General features: G+C 44.1%; 1 protein-coding gene across 3 annotated transcripts in view; it reads right to left on the bottom strand.

Annotated features, from left to right (window-relative positions):
• The window catches only part of ptprn2 (protein tyrosine phosphatase receptor type N2), a 259,239-nt gene that overhangs the window by 218,928 nt on the left and 22,019 nt on the right, over positions 1 to 18,292 (bottom strand). For all 3 annotated transcript variants that reach the window (XM_062994511.1, XM_062994512.1, XM_062994513.1), the window contains exon 2: positions 14,406 to 14,456. In XM_062994511.1, coding sequence (XP_062850581.1) covers positions 14,406 to 14,456 — 51 coding nt within the window. The remainder of the gene's footprint in view (positions 1 to 14,405; positions 14,457 to 18,292) is intronic.

Here is an 18,292-nt window from a genome sequence, read left to right as displayed (position 1 = left end):
TAGAGAGACAGAATAAAAGACAGGTAGAGAGACAGAATGAGACAGAATGAAAGACAGGTAGAGATACAGAATGAAAGACAGGTAGAGAGACAGAATGAAAGACAGGTAGAGATACAGAATGAAAGACAGGTAGAGATAGAGAATAAAAGACAGGTAGAGAGACAGAATGAAAGACAGGTAGAGATACAGAATGAAAGACAGGTAGAGATACAGAATAAAAGACAGGTAGAGATACAGAATGAAAGACAGGTAGAGATACAGAATAAAAGACAGGTAGAGATACAGAATGAAAGACAGGTAGAGATACAGAATAAAAGACAGGTAGAGATACAGAATGAAAGACAGGTAGAGATACAGAATAAAAGACAGGTAGAGATACAGAATAAAAGACAGGTAGAGATACAGAATGAAAGACAGGTAGAGATACAGAATAAAAGACAGGTAGAGATACAGAATGAAAGACAGGTAGAGATACAGAATAAAAGACAGGTAGAGATACAGAATGAAAGACAGGTAGAGATACAGAATGAAAGACAGGTAGAGATACAGAATGAAAGACAGGTAGAGATACAGAATGAAAGACAGGTAGAGATACAGAATGAAAGACAGGTAGAGATACAGAATGAAAGACAGGTAGAGATACAGAATGAAAGACAGGTAGAGATACAGAATAAAAGACAGGTAGAGATACAGAATGAAAGACAGGTAGAGATACAGAATGAAAGACAGGTAGAGATACAGAATAAAAGACAGGTAGAGATACAGAATGAAAGACAGGTAGAGATACAGAATGAAAGACAGGTAGAGAGACAGAATGAAAGACAGGTAGAGAGACAGAATGAAAGACAGGTAGAGAGACAGAATGAAAGACAGGTAGAGATACAGAATGAAAGACAGGTAGAGATACAGAATAAAAGACAGGTAGAGATACAGAATGAAAGACAGGTAGAGATACAGAATAAAAGACAGGTAGAGATACAGAATGAAAGACAGGTAGAGATACAGAATAAAAGACAGGTAGAGATACAGAATGAAAGACAGGTAGAGATACAGAATAAAAGACAGGTAGAGATACAGAATAAAAGACAGGTAGAGAAGACAGGTAGAGATACAGAATGAAAGACAGGTAGAGATACAGAATAAAAGACAGGTAGAGATACAGAATGAAAGACAGGTAGAGATACAGAATGAAAGACAGGTAGAGATACAGAATAAAAGACAGGTAGAGATACAGAATGAAAGACAGGTAGAGATACAGAATGAAAGACAGGTAGAGAGACAGAATGAAAGACAGGTAGAGATACAGAATGAAAGACAGGTAGAGATACAGAATGAAAGACAGGTAGAGATACAGAATGAAAGACAGGTAGAGATACAGAATAAAAGACAGGTAGAGATACAGAATGAAAGACAGGTAGAGATACAGAATAAAAGACAGGTAGAGATACAGAATGAAAGACAGGTAGAGATACAGAATGAAAGACAGGTAGAGATACAGAATAAAAGACAGGTAGAGATACAGAATGAAAGACAGGTAGAGATACAGAATAAGAGACAGGTAGAGATACAGAATGAAAGACAGGTAGAGAGACAGAATGAGACAGAATGAAAGACAGGTAGAGAGACAGAATGAAAGACAGGTAGAGAGACAGAATGAAAGACAGATAGAGAGACAGAATAAAAGACAGGTAGAGAGACAGAATGAGACAGAATGAAAGACAGGTAGAGATACAGAATGAAAGACAGGTAGAGAGACAGAATGAAAGACAGGTAGAGATACAGAATGAAAGACAGGTAGAGAGACAGAATGAGACAGAATGAAAGACAGGTAGAGAGACAGAATGAAAGACAGGTAGAGATACAGAATAAAAGACAGGTAGAGATACAGAATGAAAGACAGGTAGAGAGACAGAATGAAAGACAGGTAGAGAGACAGAATGAAAGACAGGTAGAGAGACAGAATGAAAGACAGGTAGAGAGACAGAATGAAAGACAGGTAGAGAGACAGAATGAAAGACAGGTAGAGATACAGAATGAAAGACAGGTAGAGATACAGAATAAAAGACAGGTAGAGATACAGAATGAAAGGCAGGTAGAGAGACAGAATGAAAGACAGGTAGAGAGACAGAATAAAAGACAGGTAGAGAGACAGAATGAGACAGAATGAAAGACAGGTAGAGAGACAGAATGAGACAGAATGAAAGACAGGTAGAGAGACAGAATGAGACAGAATGAAAGACAGGTAGAGATACAGAATAAAAGACAGGTAGAGATACAGAATGAAAGACAGGTAGAGAGACAGAATGAGACAGAATGAAAGACAGGTAGAGAGACAGAATGAAAGACAGGTAGAGAGACAGAATGAAAGACAGGTAGAGAGACAGAATGAAAGACAGGTAGAGATACAGAATGAAAGACAGGTAGAGATACAGAATGAAAGGCAGGTAGAGAGACAGAATGAAAGACAGGTAGAGATACAGAATAAAAGACAGGTAGAGATACAGAATGAGACAGAATGAAAGACAGGTAGAGAGACAGAATAAGAGACAGGTAGAGAGACAGACAGGTAGATAGATAAGACAGACCATGAGACAAGTAAAGAGACCGGTATAGAGACAGAATGAAAGACAGAACAGGTCAGACTGGGAGACAGGTGATGACCAGGACGGGTCAAGACTCATGACTGGACTTGTCCAAGAAACTGTATCAGCCAATAATATGTGGACACTAATGAGTCTGATGAACATCCTATCCCAACACCCTGAGCATTAATACAGGGTCGCCCCTCATTTCATGGACCGTGGTGTAGTGTTCCTGTAGAAGATTTAAGATGAAGCATGACTGATGAGTTGTAGCCTAGTGGTTAAGGTACTGGACTAGTAATCGAAAGGTCGCTGGTTCAAGCCCCACCACTTCCAGGTTGCCACTGTTGGGCCCCTGAGCAAGCTTCATATCATCTATAATTCTGTCCTGTAATTATGTTACTCTCACATCTAACATGTGGAACTGCACTGTACTGCTGTGGTGTTACCAGTAGAGGGAGACGAGAGATCTCAGAACTCACTCGGTCCTCTGTGTATACAGTCTGATTTAGATACACACGGGACAGAAGTATGTGGACACCATTCTACAGACAACCTGATCGTTAACCAGGGTTGCCATCATGCTGATGAGCGTCGGGCCACTTCTGTGGTTTTGCCCTCGTGTTTATTTAAAATTGTAACTGAGCACGTGGAACAAGGACATTTAGGGTCTCTCTCTACACTCCTGAGAAGAGGGCGTGTCTAAATTCTTAGATCGCTTAAAACACTCCTACTGAGACGCCTTAATTCTGAGTGATGATCCGACTGAATAACAAGGGAGCGTCAATCACAGGCAATCCCAGCATTCAGTGCGGTACGACTTGTATCACCAAAAATGACAAACGTGGCGGACGAATGAAAGTCAGAGCAACCAACAGAGTTCCTTTTAAATGTAAATAAATTCTCATTGATGTTTAATCTGTATAAAGGTGTGATGATACGAGTGTCGTTTTGAACGGCCTGAGGCTAACTGTGTTAGCTTAGTAAGCTAAAACTGCAGTGACGTTCCAGTGTCCACGTTCTTTTGGCCATACTGTGAACTATTCCCACTAATAATAATAAATACCCTACTTATATAAGTACTCATACTACAATACTGTATACTATATACTGTATACTTATAAGTACTACTACATAGAAGCACTTTGTAGTTCTACAATTACTGACTGTAGTCCATCTGTTTCTCTACATGCTTTGTTACCCCCTTTCATGCTGTTCTTCAATGGTCAGGACCCCCACAGGACCACCACAGAGCAGGTATTATTTAGGTGGTGGATCATTCTCAGCACTGCAGTGACACTGACATGGTGGTGGTGGTGTGTTAGTGTGTGTTGTGCTGGTATGAGCTGATGGTGTTTTTAAACAACTTACTGTCACTGCTGGACTGCGAATAGTCCACCAACCAAAAATATCCAGCCAAAAGCACCCCGTGGGCAGCGTCCTGTGACCACTGATGAAGGTCTTGAAGATGACCGACTCAAACAGCAGCAATAGATGAGTGATCGTCTCTGACTTTACATCTACAAGGTGGACCGACTAGGTAGGAGTGTCTAATAGAGTGGACAGTGAGTGGACATGGTATTTAAAAACTCCAGCAGCACTGCTGTGTCTGATCCACTCATACCAGCATAACACACACTAACACACCACCACCTAAATAATACCTGCTCTGTGGTGGTCCTGTGGGGGTCCTGACCATTGAAGAACAGCATGAAAGGGCGCTAACAAAGAATGTAGAGAAACAGATGGACTCCAGTCAGTAATTGTAGAACTACAAAGTGCTTCTATATGTATTTATATATACATATAAATCATAAAACTATCAAAAATCAGAAAAAGTGTGAGCCGCTCTATTACACCTGGTGTCGTATCCAGCGCCTCATTATTCTCTATGCAAATATTTAATAACAGTAAAGTCTCGTCTGACAACTTCAGCCACACACATCTCACAAACCCACGAACCATTAGCACAACTTTGTAGATCCAAACCATTAAAACTTCCCTGAGCTGTTCTAATTAGGATGAAAAAGCACCAGGAGCTAATAAAGAGAGTCCGTTCTGCTAGGATGAAAGCTCAGTAAATGAGCTTTTATAAAGATGCGGCGTCTGAATGGCAGAGGTCACCCGGCATCGCCGCTGCTTCAATATGACACACTGTGTTTTTAAAGAATCGTACAAGATAACAGCAAGGGAGAAAAGAGAGAAAATGATGAAAGAAACTGACCACCAGATGAAACGTCTCTCGTGATAATAGGTCTGAGTAGACCATCATACACGGATAATAAAATCAAACCCTGAAGGACATCTTTACCATGTACAACCTGCACAACATTTTTGTCATTTGTACTGCTTATTATTTACCAGTATTTCAATTAATGCTGTCGGATTAGATGCCAGACGGGGTTCCTCATAACCGATGCCATTACGACCTCTGCTGGCTGATCGATGTGCTGCACAGAGACGGGGGATAATGGAGATCAGTGCGTGAAAAGAAGCGGTCGGTACTGCACACGTGTCAGAGGAGGAAGCGAAATGCAATCGGGGAATTGGATATGACTAGATTGGGGGGAAAGAATGATAACGAGCCAAGGAGAGGAGCTAAGAGATTTGTGCATATACATACAGTATGTAGATAAAAATATTTATAACTATGGATATGTGAATAAAAATATAGTATAAAACTTTTATCTACTGAACATTTAGCAGACGCTTTCATTCAAAGTGACTTACAGTACTATGACCAGTGATGGCATAGTTACCTTGAAAAAGTAATCTGATTACTGATTACTCCTTTAAAAAGTAACTTAGTTACTTTATGGATTACTTGATTTTAAAAGTAACTAAGTTAGATGACAAGTTACTTTATTAGTTATATAATGCGGAATATTTCAAAGATATTCCTTTGCAATAATTTATCATTTGGCTGCCAACTTGTGTGTACTGATGAGACTCAACTGAACCCCAGAACATGCCAGTGTGAATGCATGGAAAACACATTTTAATTTTCTTTCAAGAATATGATACAGACTGACCAACACTATTACGCTAAATCAGCATTGAAAATTGACTTTACTTTTAACAGCCTTCTACAATGCTGGAGCTTCTTAAAACGGAAGATTTTCTTTTAAATAGAAGTGTTATTTACCTGCTATTAAATTGTTTTCCAACAAAATCCGCCCAATTTGGCGGATAATCAGAATCAGAATCAGAATCAGAATCAGAATCAGATTTATTGGCCAGGTATGTGGATACACACAAGGAATTTGTTTCCGGCTGATGGTATCTCTCTAGTAATGGTACGATACAGTGTACAAGCAACGTATACATTAAACATTAAACACAATCACAAAATTATCCAAACTATAAGATTATATACACACAATATACAGATATGTAATTTAGCAGCATCTGAAATATTTACAAAACAGTAAAGTGCACAACATGTAGGATGAGTACTACAGTGTAGTCAATTTGGCAGCAGATTAATATTGTTACGCTTACGTGTTATGTATTATCAGTCATTTATTTATTTAGTAGGGAGATGGCCTGTGGGAAGAAACTGCTTTTAAATCTGGTGGTTTTAATGTGGATGGATCTATAGCGCCTGCCGGAGGGGAGGGGTTGGATAAAGTAATGTCCAGGGTGTGAGGAGTCAGTGATAATTTTCTCTGCCCGTTTCTTGGTTCTTGAAGTATACAAGTCCTGGAGAGAGGGGAGAGGAGCACCAATGATTTTTTCAGCTGACTTCACCTGTCGCTGCAGTCTGTTCCTTTGTTGTGTTGTGGCTGCACCAAACCAGACTGTGATGGAAGTGCACAGAACTGATTCGATGGCCGCAGTGTAGAATTGTCTTAGCAGCTCCTGTGGCAGTCCCAGCTTTCGCATTTTCCGCAGAAAGAACATTCTCTGTTGGGTTTTCTTGATGGTGGAGTTGATGTTATACTCCCACTTCAGGTCCTGGGAAATGATAGTGCCCAAAAACTTGAAGGACTCCACAGTTGAAACAGGACTGCCTAAAATTGTGAGTGGGAGCCGTGCTGGTGAGTGTTTTCTGAAGTCCACTGTCATCTCTACAGTCTTGTAGAGATGACAATCTGATAATCGCCCAATCTGGCAACACTGGAATGCGCAGAGAAGCTGGCGCTTTTACTCATAGCGCGCCACGAATACTACTAAATAGTACTACTGTACATCTGTAATTGTGTTGGTGGTTGACATTTATGTTGAGTGTATTACTGCACTGTTTTGGTGAAGAACTACTCATCTGAGGTGCGCTGCTCCTGCGTGCAGAAATGCTTCCGCAAAAAAATTGCCGGCAAAGCGGTGGCGGGGGGGCCAGAGGGGTGGCCGAAGATTACTTTATGGTGGTCATGGCAACCACTGGCCACCCCCTGGCTCCGCCCCTGCCAAGAAGAAAGCAAAAATATCTTTTCACTAAGGAAAATGACAAAAATAGTAACGCACAGTAACTTGGATAAGTAACTTTAATCTGATTACTGGATTGGAAATAGTAACGCGTTAGATTACTCGTTACTGAAAAATGTGGTCAGATTAGAGTAACGCGTTACTAAGTAACGCGTTACAGACCATCAGTGACTATGACAGTATATTGTCTAAGCAATTGAGGGTTAAAGTTTGGTTAGAGTCTGGGTTTGGCGGTTGCCAGGAGAACGGTACCTGTCTGACAACTTTGTGGGAACAGTTTGGGGATGTTTGTTTCAACACGACTGCGCACCAGTGCACAAAGCACAAGGTCCATAAAGACGTGGATGAGCCAGTTTGGTGTGGAAGAACTTGACTGACCTCAACCCGATAGATAGAACACCTTTTGGATGAATTAGAGCGGAAACTGTGAGCCAGGCCTTCTCGTCCAACATCAGTGTCTGACCTCACAAATGCTCTTCTGGAAGAATGGTCAAAAATTCCCATAAACACACTCCTAACCCTTGTGGAAAGCCTTCCCAGAAGAGTTGAAGCTGTTATAGCTGCAAAGGGTGGCCGACATCATATTAAACCCTGTGGATTAAGAATGGGAGTCACTCAAGTTCATGTGTGTGTGAAGGCAGACGAGCGAATACTTTTGGCAATATAGTGTATCTAGTCCAGTACCTTAACCGCTAGGCTACCACTGCCACTTCAATTAACATATGTACACTTGTGCAAATAAGCATTACAGAAGACGTATTGTATTATAGTGAGGTATAGTAAGATTTGAAGTGCGAAGTGACCACTGTAGTTAAGAAGAGCTACAGTTCTGGGAAAAAAGCTGTTATCATGTCTGGTTGTGCTGGTTTTGATGGCCCTGAATCTTCTTACAGAGGGAAGTGTCTGAAAGAGGAGACGTCCAGGATGAGAGGGGTCGGCTGTAATTTTGCCGGCACGCCTCGTCACCTTGATGTTGTAGATGTCCTCAAGCATTGGCAAACTACATCCAATGATCTCCTTCTCTGTCCTATTCAATGTCATTGCTAATGCCTGTATCTGTCCCTGTATTTACTTATCCGCTTATCCAATTAGGGTCGCGGAGGGGTGCTGGAGGCTATCCCAGCTTTTCAATGGGCACAAGGCACAGAGTAACACCCTGCACGGGGCGCCAGTCCATTGCAGGGCAGACACACACACATACAGGGGTTGGACAAAATAACTGAAACACCTGGTTTTAGACCACAATAATTTATTAGTATGGTGTAGGGCCTCCTTTTGCAGCCAATACAGCGTCAATTCGTCTTGGAAATGACATATACAAGTCCTGGTCAGAGGGATTTTAAGCCATTCTTCTTGCAGGATAGTGGCCAGGTCACTACGTGATGCTGGTGGAGGAAAACGTTTCCTGACTCGCTTCTCCAAAACACCCCAAAGTGGCTCAATAATATTTAGATCTGGTGACTGTGCAGGCCATGGGAGATGTTCAACTTCACTTTCATGTTCATCAAACCAATCTTTCACCAGTCTTGCTGTGTGTATTGGTGCATTGTCATCCTGATACACGGCACCGCCATTGGATGCACATGGTCCTCCAGAATGGTTCGGTAGTCCTTGGCAGTGACGCGCCCATCTAGCACAAGTATTGGGCCGAGGGAATGCCATGATACGGCAGCCCAAACCATCACTGATCCACCCCCATGCTTCACTCTGGGCATGCAACAGTCTGGGTGGTACGCTTCTTTGGGGCTTCTCCACACCGTAACTCTCCCGGATGTGGGGAAAACAGTAAAGGTGGACTCATCAGAGAACAATACATGTTTCACATTGTCCACAGCCCAAGATTTGCGCTCCTTGCACCATTGAAACCGACGTTTGGCATTGGCACGAGTGACCAAAGGTTTGGCTATAGCAGCCCGGCCGTGTATATTGACCCTGTGGAGCTCCCGACGGACAGTTCTGGTGGAAACAGGAGAGTTGAGGTGCACATTTAATTCTGCCGTGATTTGGGCAGCCGTGGTTTTATGTTTTTTGGATACAATCCGGGTTAGCACCCGAACATCCCTTTCAGACAGCTTCCTCTTGCGTCCACAGTTAATCCTGTCGGATGTGGTTTGTCCTTCTTGGTGGTATGCTGACATTACCCTGGATACCGTGGCTCTTGATACATCACAAAGACTTGCTGTCTTGGTCACAGATGCGCCAGCAAGACGTGCACCAACAATTTGTCCTCTTTTGAACTCTGGTATGTCCCCCATAATGTTGTGTGCATTGCAATATTTTGAGCAAAACTGTGCTCTTACCCTGCTAATTGAACCTTCACACTCTGCTCTTACTGGTGCAATGTGCAATTAATGAAGATTGGCCACCAGACTGGTCCAATTTAGCCATGAAACCTCCCACACTAAAATGACAGGTGTTTCAGTTATTTTGTCCAACCCCTGTACATGCACACACACATTCAATTATAGGGCAATTCAGTGTCTCCAATTAACCTGACTGCATGTTTTTGGACTGTGGGGGGAAACCAGAGCTCCCGCAGGAAACCCACACAGAAGGGACCTGGACCGCCCCACCTGGAGATTAAACCCAGGACCTTCTTGCTGTGAGGCGACAGTGCTAGCCACCGAGCCACCGTGCCACCCTGAAATTCTGAATCTGCCTGATGTTGTAGAGCACGTGTCAAGACGAGCGAGTTACAGCCTAGTGGTTAAGGTACTGGTAATCAGAAGGTCGCTGGTTCAAGTCAAATCACTGCCAGGTTGCTGTTGTTAACATGCTAAACGTAGCCACCTGAGGTTCCTGCCACTGGTAAGTTACCTCGCTTATCTCTCTCGCTTATCTTACCTCTATTGTGCACTTGTTGGCACCATTCTCTGTTTTGAAGCTAAAGTAAGAATCGAATCAGTGATCTGATTCACTTTTTGATTCATAAAACTTAGAATTTGATTCCTTTTCTCTCTTCTCTTTATTTAGGGCTGAAAGAAAAGCACTGGACTGTGATCGAGAGTTGGTACATTGGTGGATTGAGTAGCTGGCATGCTGACTACAGTCACAGATCCACCTAGCGCTCTCTTTTCTATATAGTCTCAGTCAGGTCCTTTTTATTCCAAACAGCTCTGGTCTTGAGTTCAGTTCTACCTCACCATGTGAAGTATTTCAGCTTATTAAACAGCAATTCTCCATAGTAAACGTGCTCATTTGTTTACATCCGAGGCTGGTTTGATTACCGTAATGATTAAACATCTGAAAAGCTGGAACCTCAGACCACTAGCGTCCACCGACACTTCTGTAACAAGCTGTGAAACAAATGCCTCAGAGGCAGAGCAGCTCATTCAGTGTTTGTCCAGAAAATAAAGATCGATGCTGGGTTTAAATCGGACACTTCATCACGCCGGAGTGACTCATGAGCTCTCAGCAGGACCCGAGAGCTCCTCATCACTGTTTCACCTCCATCCACTGATACAGAGACCTCATCTTCACTGGAGCAAGGTGATATGCAATGTATGGCCATAAATATGTGGACAATGCCTTTAAATGATCAAGTTCAGGTGTTTCACACTCATTGCTAGCAAAGGCATAAAAGCGAGGATATAAAACAAACTTAACTTGGTGGCAACAGTTTGGGGAAGGTCCTTTTCTGTTCCAGAATCAGAAGGTTGCTAATTCAAACCCCACCCCATTTGTATCAAAGCTCAGTTCACAAGCAGTCAGAGTTGCCCAGTGGGTAGAGCATTGGACTATCATCTAAAAGGTTGAGCGTTCAAATCCCAGCTCTGCCAAGAAGCCACTGTTGGTCCCTTGAGCAAGGCCCTTAACCCTCTCAGCTACAAGGGTGCAGTACAATCTTTGGCCTCAGCTTCCAAACATGCTGTGATATTTATTTATATGACAAATTAAGATGTTCTGTTTTATTCTATAAATCTCAGGCAGGCGCAGGACAACAGTATCACAGGAACTGAACACAGAAAGAATCTGCTCGGTAATACAAGAGCCGGTGCTGCAACACTCGGGACAGGACAACAGGAAACAAAGGGTAACAAATACACAAATGAATCATGGGAACAATCGAGAACCAGTGGGTATGAGAAACAGGAACCAATCACAAACTGGGCATGAAAGACAGACGTGAAAACAAAGCACACATGTAGTGATGTGATAAGAATGCCAAGGCTAGAGGAGAGACCGGGGAGGAGGTTACAGACCAGAGAGGAGTTTACAGACTGTGGAGGAGTTACAGACCGAGGAGGATTTACAGACCGAAAAGGAGTTACAAACTGGTAAGAGTTATAGACTGGGAGGGGAGAGTTACAGACCTGGGAGGAGTAACAGGCCAAAGAAAAGTTACAGACAAAGAAGTTACAGACTGGGGAGGAGTTACAGACCAGGGAGAAGTTACAGACTGATAGAGAGTTACAAACAAGGGAGGAGTTACAGACCAAGGAGGAGTTAGAGACTAAGAATGAGTTACAAAACAAGGAAGAGTTACAGACCAGAAAAGAGTTACAGATTGGGGATGAGTTACAGACCAAGGAGGAGTTACAAACTGCTAGGAGTGATAGTCCAGGGGGAAGTTGCAGACCGGGAAGAAGTTAAAGACTGGGGGGAGTTACAGACCAGGGAGGAGTTACAGAACAAGAAAGAGTTACAGACCAGAAAAGAGTTACAGACTGGGAAGGAGTTACAGATCAGGGAGGAGTTACAGACTGGGGAGAAGTTACAGACCAAGGAGAAGTTACAAACTGGTAAGAGTTACAGACTGGGAAGGAGTTACAGACCAGGGAGGAGTAACAAACTGGTAGGAGTTACAGACCAGGGAGAAGTTACAGACTGATAGAGAGTTACAGACAAGGGAGGAGTTACAGACCAAGGAGGAGTTAGAGACTAAGAATGAGTTACAAAACAAAGAAGAGTTACAGACCAGAAAAGAGTTACAGATTGGGGATTAGTTACAGACCAAGGAGGAGTTACAAACTGCTAGGAGTGATAGTCCAGGGGGAAGTTACAGACCGGGGAGAAGTTAAAGACTGGGGGGAGTTAAAGACCAGGGAGGAGTAACAGACCAAGGAGGAGTTACAAACTGCTAGGAGTGATAGTCCAGGGGGAAGTTACAGACCGGGGAGAAGTTAAAGACTGGGGGGAGTTAAAGACCAGGGAGGAGTAACAGACCAAGGAGGAGTTACAAACTGGTAAAAGTTATAGACCGGGGGGAGTTACAGACCAGGGAGGAGTTACAGAACAAGAAAGAGTTACAGACCAGAAAAGAGTTACAGACTGGGAAGAGGTTACAGATCAGGGATGAGTTACAGACTGGGGAGAGGTTACAGACCAAGGAGAAGTTACAAACTGGTAAGAGTTACAGACTGGGAAGGAGTTACAGACCGGGGAGGAGTAACAAACTGGGGAGGAGATTACAGACCAAGAAGGAGTAACAAACCAAGGAGGAGTTACAGACCAGGGAGAAGTTACAGACCGTGATGGGGGGTTACAGACCAAGGAGGAGTTACAGACCAAGGAGAAGTTACAAACTGGTAAGAGTTATAGACCGGTGGAGGAGTTACAGACCTGGGAGGAGTAACAAACTGGGGAGGAAGTTACTGACTGGGGAGGAGTTACAAACTGGTAGGAGTTATAGACCAGGGGGAGTTACAGACCAGGAAGAAGAAACAGACCTGGGAGAAGTTTTAGACAGGTAAAGAGTTACAAACCAACTCCTTAATAAATACTCCAGAATAAATGGGACGTTTAATAAACAGCATTTTCATTGTAGTTTAGTATAGTAAGTATAAACACAAGCAACAATTTCCAAAAAAGTTGGGACGGGGGGTGTAACCCCCCCGTGTTTAATCAGTGTTCCTTAAATGAGACTTCTTAATGCTGTTGCAGTTTTGCGAGTGGAATTACGAGACTTCAGCTGCTCGATAGTCCGTACGTTTTCAATACAAGACAGATCGACAGATCTGGACTGCAGGCAGGCCAGACAAGCACACACACCCTGTAGAACGGACAGAATGAGGCCTGGCGTCGTCTTATTGGCAGTATGGGTCACTCCCACAGTCTGAGCTGATCTCGGCTGATCAAAGAGACCGGCGTACCCTTGAGTCCCGGTCCGAGACGCCTTCTTCCAAACGCCGAGGTGAAACAAAGTGGTTCGTGTAATGAGAGGCGGATATAATGAAGCCGCCCCGGCAATAACCTCGTCTTATTTTCTACCCGCCTTCATTACGTGCTAAATAAATAAATAAATAAATAAATGTCACTTTAAACGATGGATGCGCCTCACAATTATTATCTAATCTCGCGCCTCCCCTTCAGAGCTGCTCCTTCATTTGATTATCTATCACACGGAGCACGACGAACACCTCAGAGAAACACTGATGCCGTTCCTCTTCTCTCTCGGAACACCCGATGAGGGGACGGGCGCAGCTACGGGATTGTCGCTCTCCCTGATCGTGCTTCTGCATATCATTCTGCAGTGAAGAGACTCCCGCGGCGTTCGGGCCTCCGCTGCTTCAATTAAGCCGGATAATTTGCAGCGGCGCTCATCGCTTCTTTTGCCCCACCTCGGTGCTGACCCGAGGGGCCGGGGGAATCGCCGAGCGTCGAGAAATGACTCACGACTTCATACAGGAGCAATCGTTTACTCTCTGGAACAAGAGTGCGGAGATGTGGATTCGAACCCAGATTTCTGTACGTACGTCAACGTTCCTCAGTTCCTGGATAGACAAACCAGATTCAGATGGGATTTGCTTCTCCAGACTCTTCTTATTCCTCTTCTACACTGTCGAGTCACAATATTATGACCACTCCCTACGTTTGGTGAGCTGGCTGGGTGGGTATATAAGGTGTGGACGGCGCTCTCAACCCATACCTGCTGATTATCTTCCCTGGGTCGGTTGGGATCCTCCAGCAAGACGATGCGACTTGTCACACAACCGAGAGCACAACCGAGACTTCCAAGTATTACCCTGACCCCCTAATTCCCCAGACTTGAACCCAAGTGAGCATCTGTGGGAGCACCTTGATGGTCAGGTTGGCTCTGTGGATCCTCCCTCACGCTCCCTCCAGCAGCTGTGGGACCCACTGCAGTCAGGATACCTGTGACCACCTACCAGGACCTTATTGAGTCTCTCTCAGCCCGTCTACTCTAGATATTAGCAACAGAGCAGTCTACACCCAAACCTAAATCAAACCCCAGACCCTCCTGGACCAGTCTGATGGACTCCAGTGATTGGTACCCAGTAGCGCACCCAGGCCCGAGCACTCCCATACAACTGAACAAACCCAACAGACCCGAGTCTGGAACACCAGTACAAGTGTGAAAACAACCCAGAACTGGGATGGACAGGTCAGTGTGGAGGGCATTTCTTATATGTTGTGGTTATAAAATATAAAACTTACCGTTGGCACAGACTTCACTCTGCTCACATAGCTCACCGTCAAACAGGCAACCTGAAATCAGAGACGCATCACATTAAAAAAGGGGTCAAATTACAATAAAACCAATAAACAACAACGATGTTTGCCATGAGGAGCCCATGGTGAACCCACAGGAAGGGACCACATCGACACTTTTGGCTGAGTCTGACTCGGGTACGTGGGTAACAGTCCCAGTCGTCCCCGTGATTTACAGCTGCCCACCCAAATGCCCATTGCACCTTCTAACTAAAAAGTATATGTGCAGGTTTGCATTTAAAAGAATGAAATGCAGAATTTGAATTTTACTCTCCCCCAAGTTCCAGGTATCAACCAGGAACGTGTGAGGTACAATTTGGGTAGAATGATGGTAAGTACCAATAAATAATTAGCTGATACTTTGGGGACTGTAAAAGAAAGCGTTACCTCCTGAATTTAGGGCATGGCTGAGAAACCACGCAGGACTCGTCGCTCGTAGCTGAAACGTTACATAAATTCTAACGTTTCAGTTTGAAATCTGATGATGGCTGTAAGATTCATTCAGTCATTGTCTGTTTCACCACTTTATCCTATTCAGGGTCACGGTGGGTACGACTCGGTGGGCAAAAAGCAGGAAACAGGGAACCCCCAGGGCAGGGTGCTAGTCCATCTCAATTAACCTGAATGCACGTCTTTGGACTGTGGGAGGACTCAAAGCGCCTGGAGGAAACCAACACAAACTCCATACAAAAATGGGAATCAAACCCTAGACCTTCTTGCTGTGAGGTGACGGTGCTACCCACCATGCCGCCTGTACGGGTCTATACGTCTCTCCTTAACCAACAGTTTCTGGACAAGAGGCTTTTAACACAATCATCCATTGTGTTCCTCAGAGCAGTGGTAGCTCAGATTAGCGATCAGAAGGTCCCTGGTTCAAGCCCCACCACCACCAAGTCACCTTAATTGCCTTAAGTGGCACCTGACCTTGATATTAGGATGTTAGACCTTCCACCTTTTCCTCAGTGGACAAGTTAGCCACCACGTTTCAGAGAAGGTAGGGTTCCACACGCCACAACTCTGAGGCATCTCAATCATCCAGGGTGGGCTCCAAACGTGACCAAAAACCCCGGCATCACAGTTTCATAGAGAAGAGCAACAGAGGAGCTGGTAAGTCTGACCGAGAGGAACCGTGTTGTATAGACATACACCTGGAGCGCATTAACACCACATCAGGTCATCAATCATCTGCACCTCCATGCCCAATTTGCCGGCCAGAAATGGATTGAGACGAAATGGCAGCATAGAAGGACAAGGTGGCTCACTGCTCAACTCTTTCAGCCGTGTTACGGGCATCAGCTTGGAAAAAGATTCAGCACAAAGCGAACGTGAAAGATCTTCATTGTCCAGCAACGTCCAGACATCAACTTCAGTGAACGTATTTGAGATGCATTGGAATACCAACTGTAAGCCAGGCATTTGCAGCAAACATAACCACGCCCAGATAACTCTGTCATTAAAGATCTGGCCAGCAGAATGAAGCCAGTCATGGATGCAGAGGAGAAACGACTCCATGATGGTGCTCCTGGTTCTGGACATGATGTTTATGAGGCTCCTCCACCAGTTATAAAGAAGGAATGAAAAGGAGGATAAAAATAAAAGCATTTCTTGATATTTTTATACTTTCTCTAACACACACATGAACCCACAGGGACGTGACGAGGACAGATACGTTCTCAGGATGTAATCTGGCCGTCTCGGTGAGGAGAACGTCTCCTGAGTGATGGAACACGAGAGAAAACAGGATGTTCCTCAGAGAACAGGAACAACCCGAAACTCGTCTGGATCTCAGCCTTCGTGTCCTGGACTTCACCTCCTTCATCCATCATTAAATCATTTTCTCTTCTGTGTCGTGTTTGGACTATTCGCTAACACAGTTTTAGCAAATCAAGGCTCACAATCAGCCAAATCTTTGTTAACGTTCCAAATCAGATGTTCCGGTATACTGCCTCGTCCCAAACCTCGTATCAATAATAAAACATGAAGTATTTATGATCGTTTTATCCCAATTAAAGACAGCAGACAATAGAATGTGTGTCTGTGTGTCTGTGTGTGTGTGTGTGTGTGTATTAGCGGTATGAATAAATCTAGCGTCGCTGCCTAACAAGGACGATCTCTTATTTTCTAACAGCCTTTCAGCTCCACCTGCCAAAAGCCCATTTAGCCGAGAACCAGACGAGACACGAGAACAGCGAGTACCATCACGAGAGAGAGGGAGAGTGTGAGAGAGATTTTATCTCTCTATATACAGTGTATCACAAAAGTGAGTACACCCCTCACATTTCTGCAAATATTTTATTATATCTTTTCATGGGACAACACTATAGAAATAAAACTTGGATATAACTTAGAGTAGTCAGTGTACAGCTTGTATAGCAGTGTAGATTTACTGTCTTCTGAAAATAACTCAACACACAGCCATTAATGTCTAAATAGCTGCAACATAAGTGAGTACACCCCACAGTGAACATGTCCAAATTGTGCCCAAAGTGTCAATATTTTGTGTGACCACCATTATTATCCAGCACTGCCTTAACCCTCCTGGGCATGGAATTCACCAGAGCTGCACAGGTTACTACTGGAATCCTCTTCCACTCCTCCATGATGACATCACGGAGCTGGTGGATGTTAGACACCTTGAACTCCTCCACCTTCCACTTGAGGATGTGCCACAGGTGCTCAATTGGGTTTAGTCCATCACCTTTACCTTCAGCTTCCTCAGCAAGGCAGTTGTCATCTTGGAGGTTGTGTTTGGGGTCGTTATCCTGTTGGAAAACTGCCATGAGTCCCAGTTTTCGAAGGGAGGGGATCATGCTCTGTTTCAGAATGTCACAGTACATGTTGGAATTCATGTTTCCCTCAATGAACTGCAGCTCCCCAGTGCCGGCAACACTCATGCAGCCCCAGACCATGATGCTACCACCACCATGCTTGACTGTAGGCAAGATACAGTTGTCTTGGTACTTCTCACCAGGGCGCCGCCACACATGCTGGACACCATCTGAGCCAAACAAGTTTATCTTGGTCTCGTCAGACCACAGGGCATTCCAGTAATCCATGTTCTTGGACTGCTTGTTTTCAGCAAACTGTTTGCTGGCTTTCTTGTGCGTCAGCTTCCTTCTGGGATGACGACCATGCAGACCGAGTTGATGCAGTGTGCGGCGTATGGTCTGAGCACTGACAGGCTGACCTCCCACGTCTTCAACCTCTGCAGCAATGCTGGCAGCACTCATGTGTCTATTTTTTAAAGCCAACCTCTGAATATGATGCCGAACACGTGGACTCAACTTCTTTGGTCGACCCTGGCGAAGCCTGTTCCGAGTGGAACCTGTCCTGGAAAACCGCTGTATGACCTTGGCCACCATGCTGTAGCTCAGTTTCAGGGTGTTAGTTATCTTCTTATAGCCCAGGCCATCTTTGTGGAGAGCAACAATTCTATTTCTCACATCCTCAGAGAGTTCTTTGCCATGAGGTGCCATGTTGAATATCCAGTGGCCAGTATGAGAGAATTGTACCCAAAACACCAAATTTAACAGCCCTGCTCCCCATTTACACCTGGGACCTTGACACATGACACCAGGGAGGGACAACGACACATTTGGGCACAATTTGGACATGTTCACTGTGGGGTGTACTCACTTATGTTGCCAGCTATTTAGACATTAATGGCTGTGTGTTGAGTTATTTTCAGAAGACAGTAAATCTACACTGCTATACAAGCTGTACACTGACTACTCTAAGTTATATCCAAGTTTCATGTCTATAGTGTTGTCCCATGAAAAGATATAATGAAATATTTGCAGAAATGTGAGGGGTGTACTCACTTTTGTGATACA

Source organism: Trichomycterus rosablanca, chromosome 4, assembly GCF_030014385.1.
Source record: "Trichomycterus rosablanca isolate fTriRos1 chromosome 4, fTriRos1.hap1, whole genome shotgun sequence".
Lineage (NCBI taxonomy): Eukaryota > Metazoa > Chordata > Actinopteri > Siluriformes > Trichomycteridae > Trichomycterus > Trichomycterus rosablanca.
This window is presented reverse-complemented; position numbering and strand designations above follow the sequence as displayed.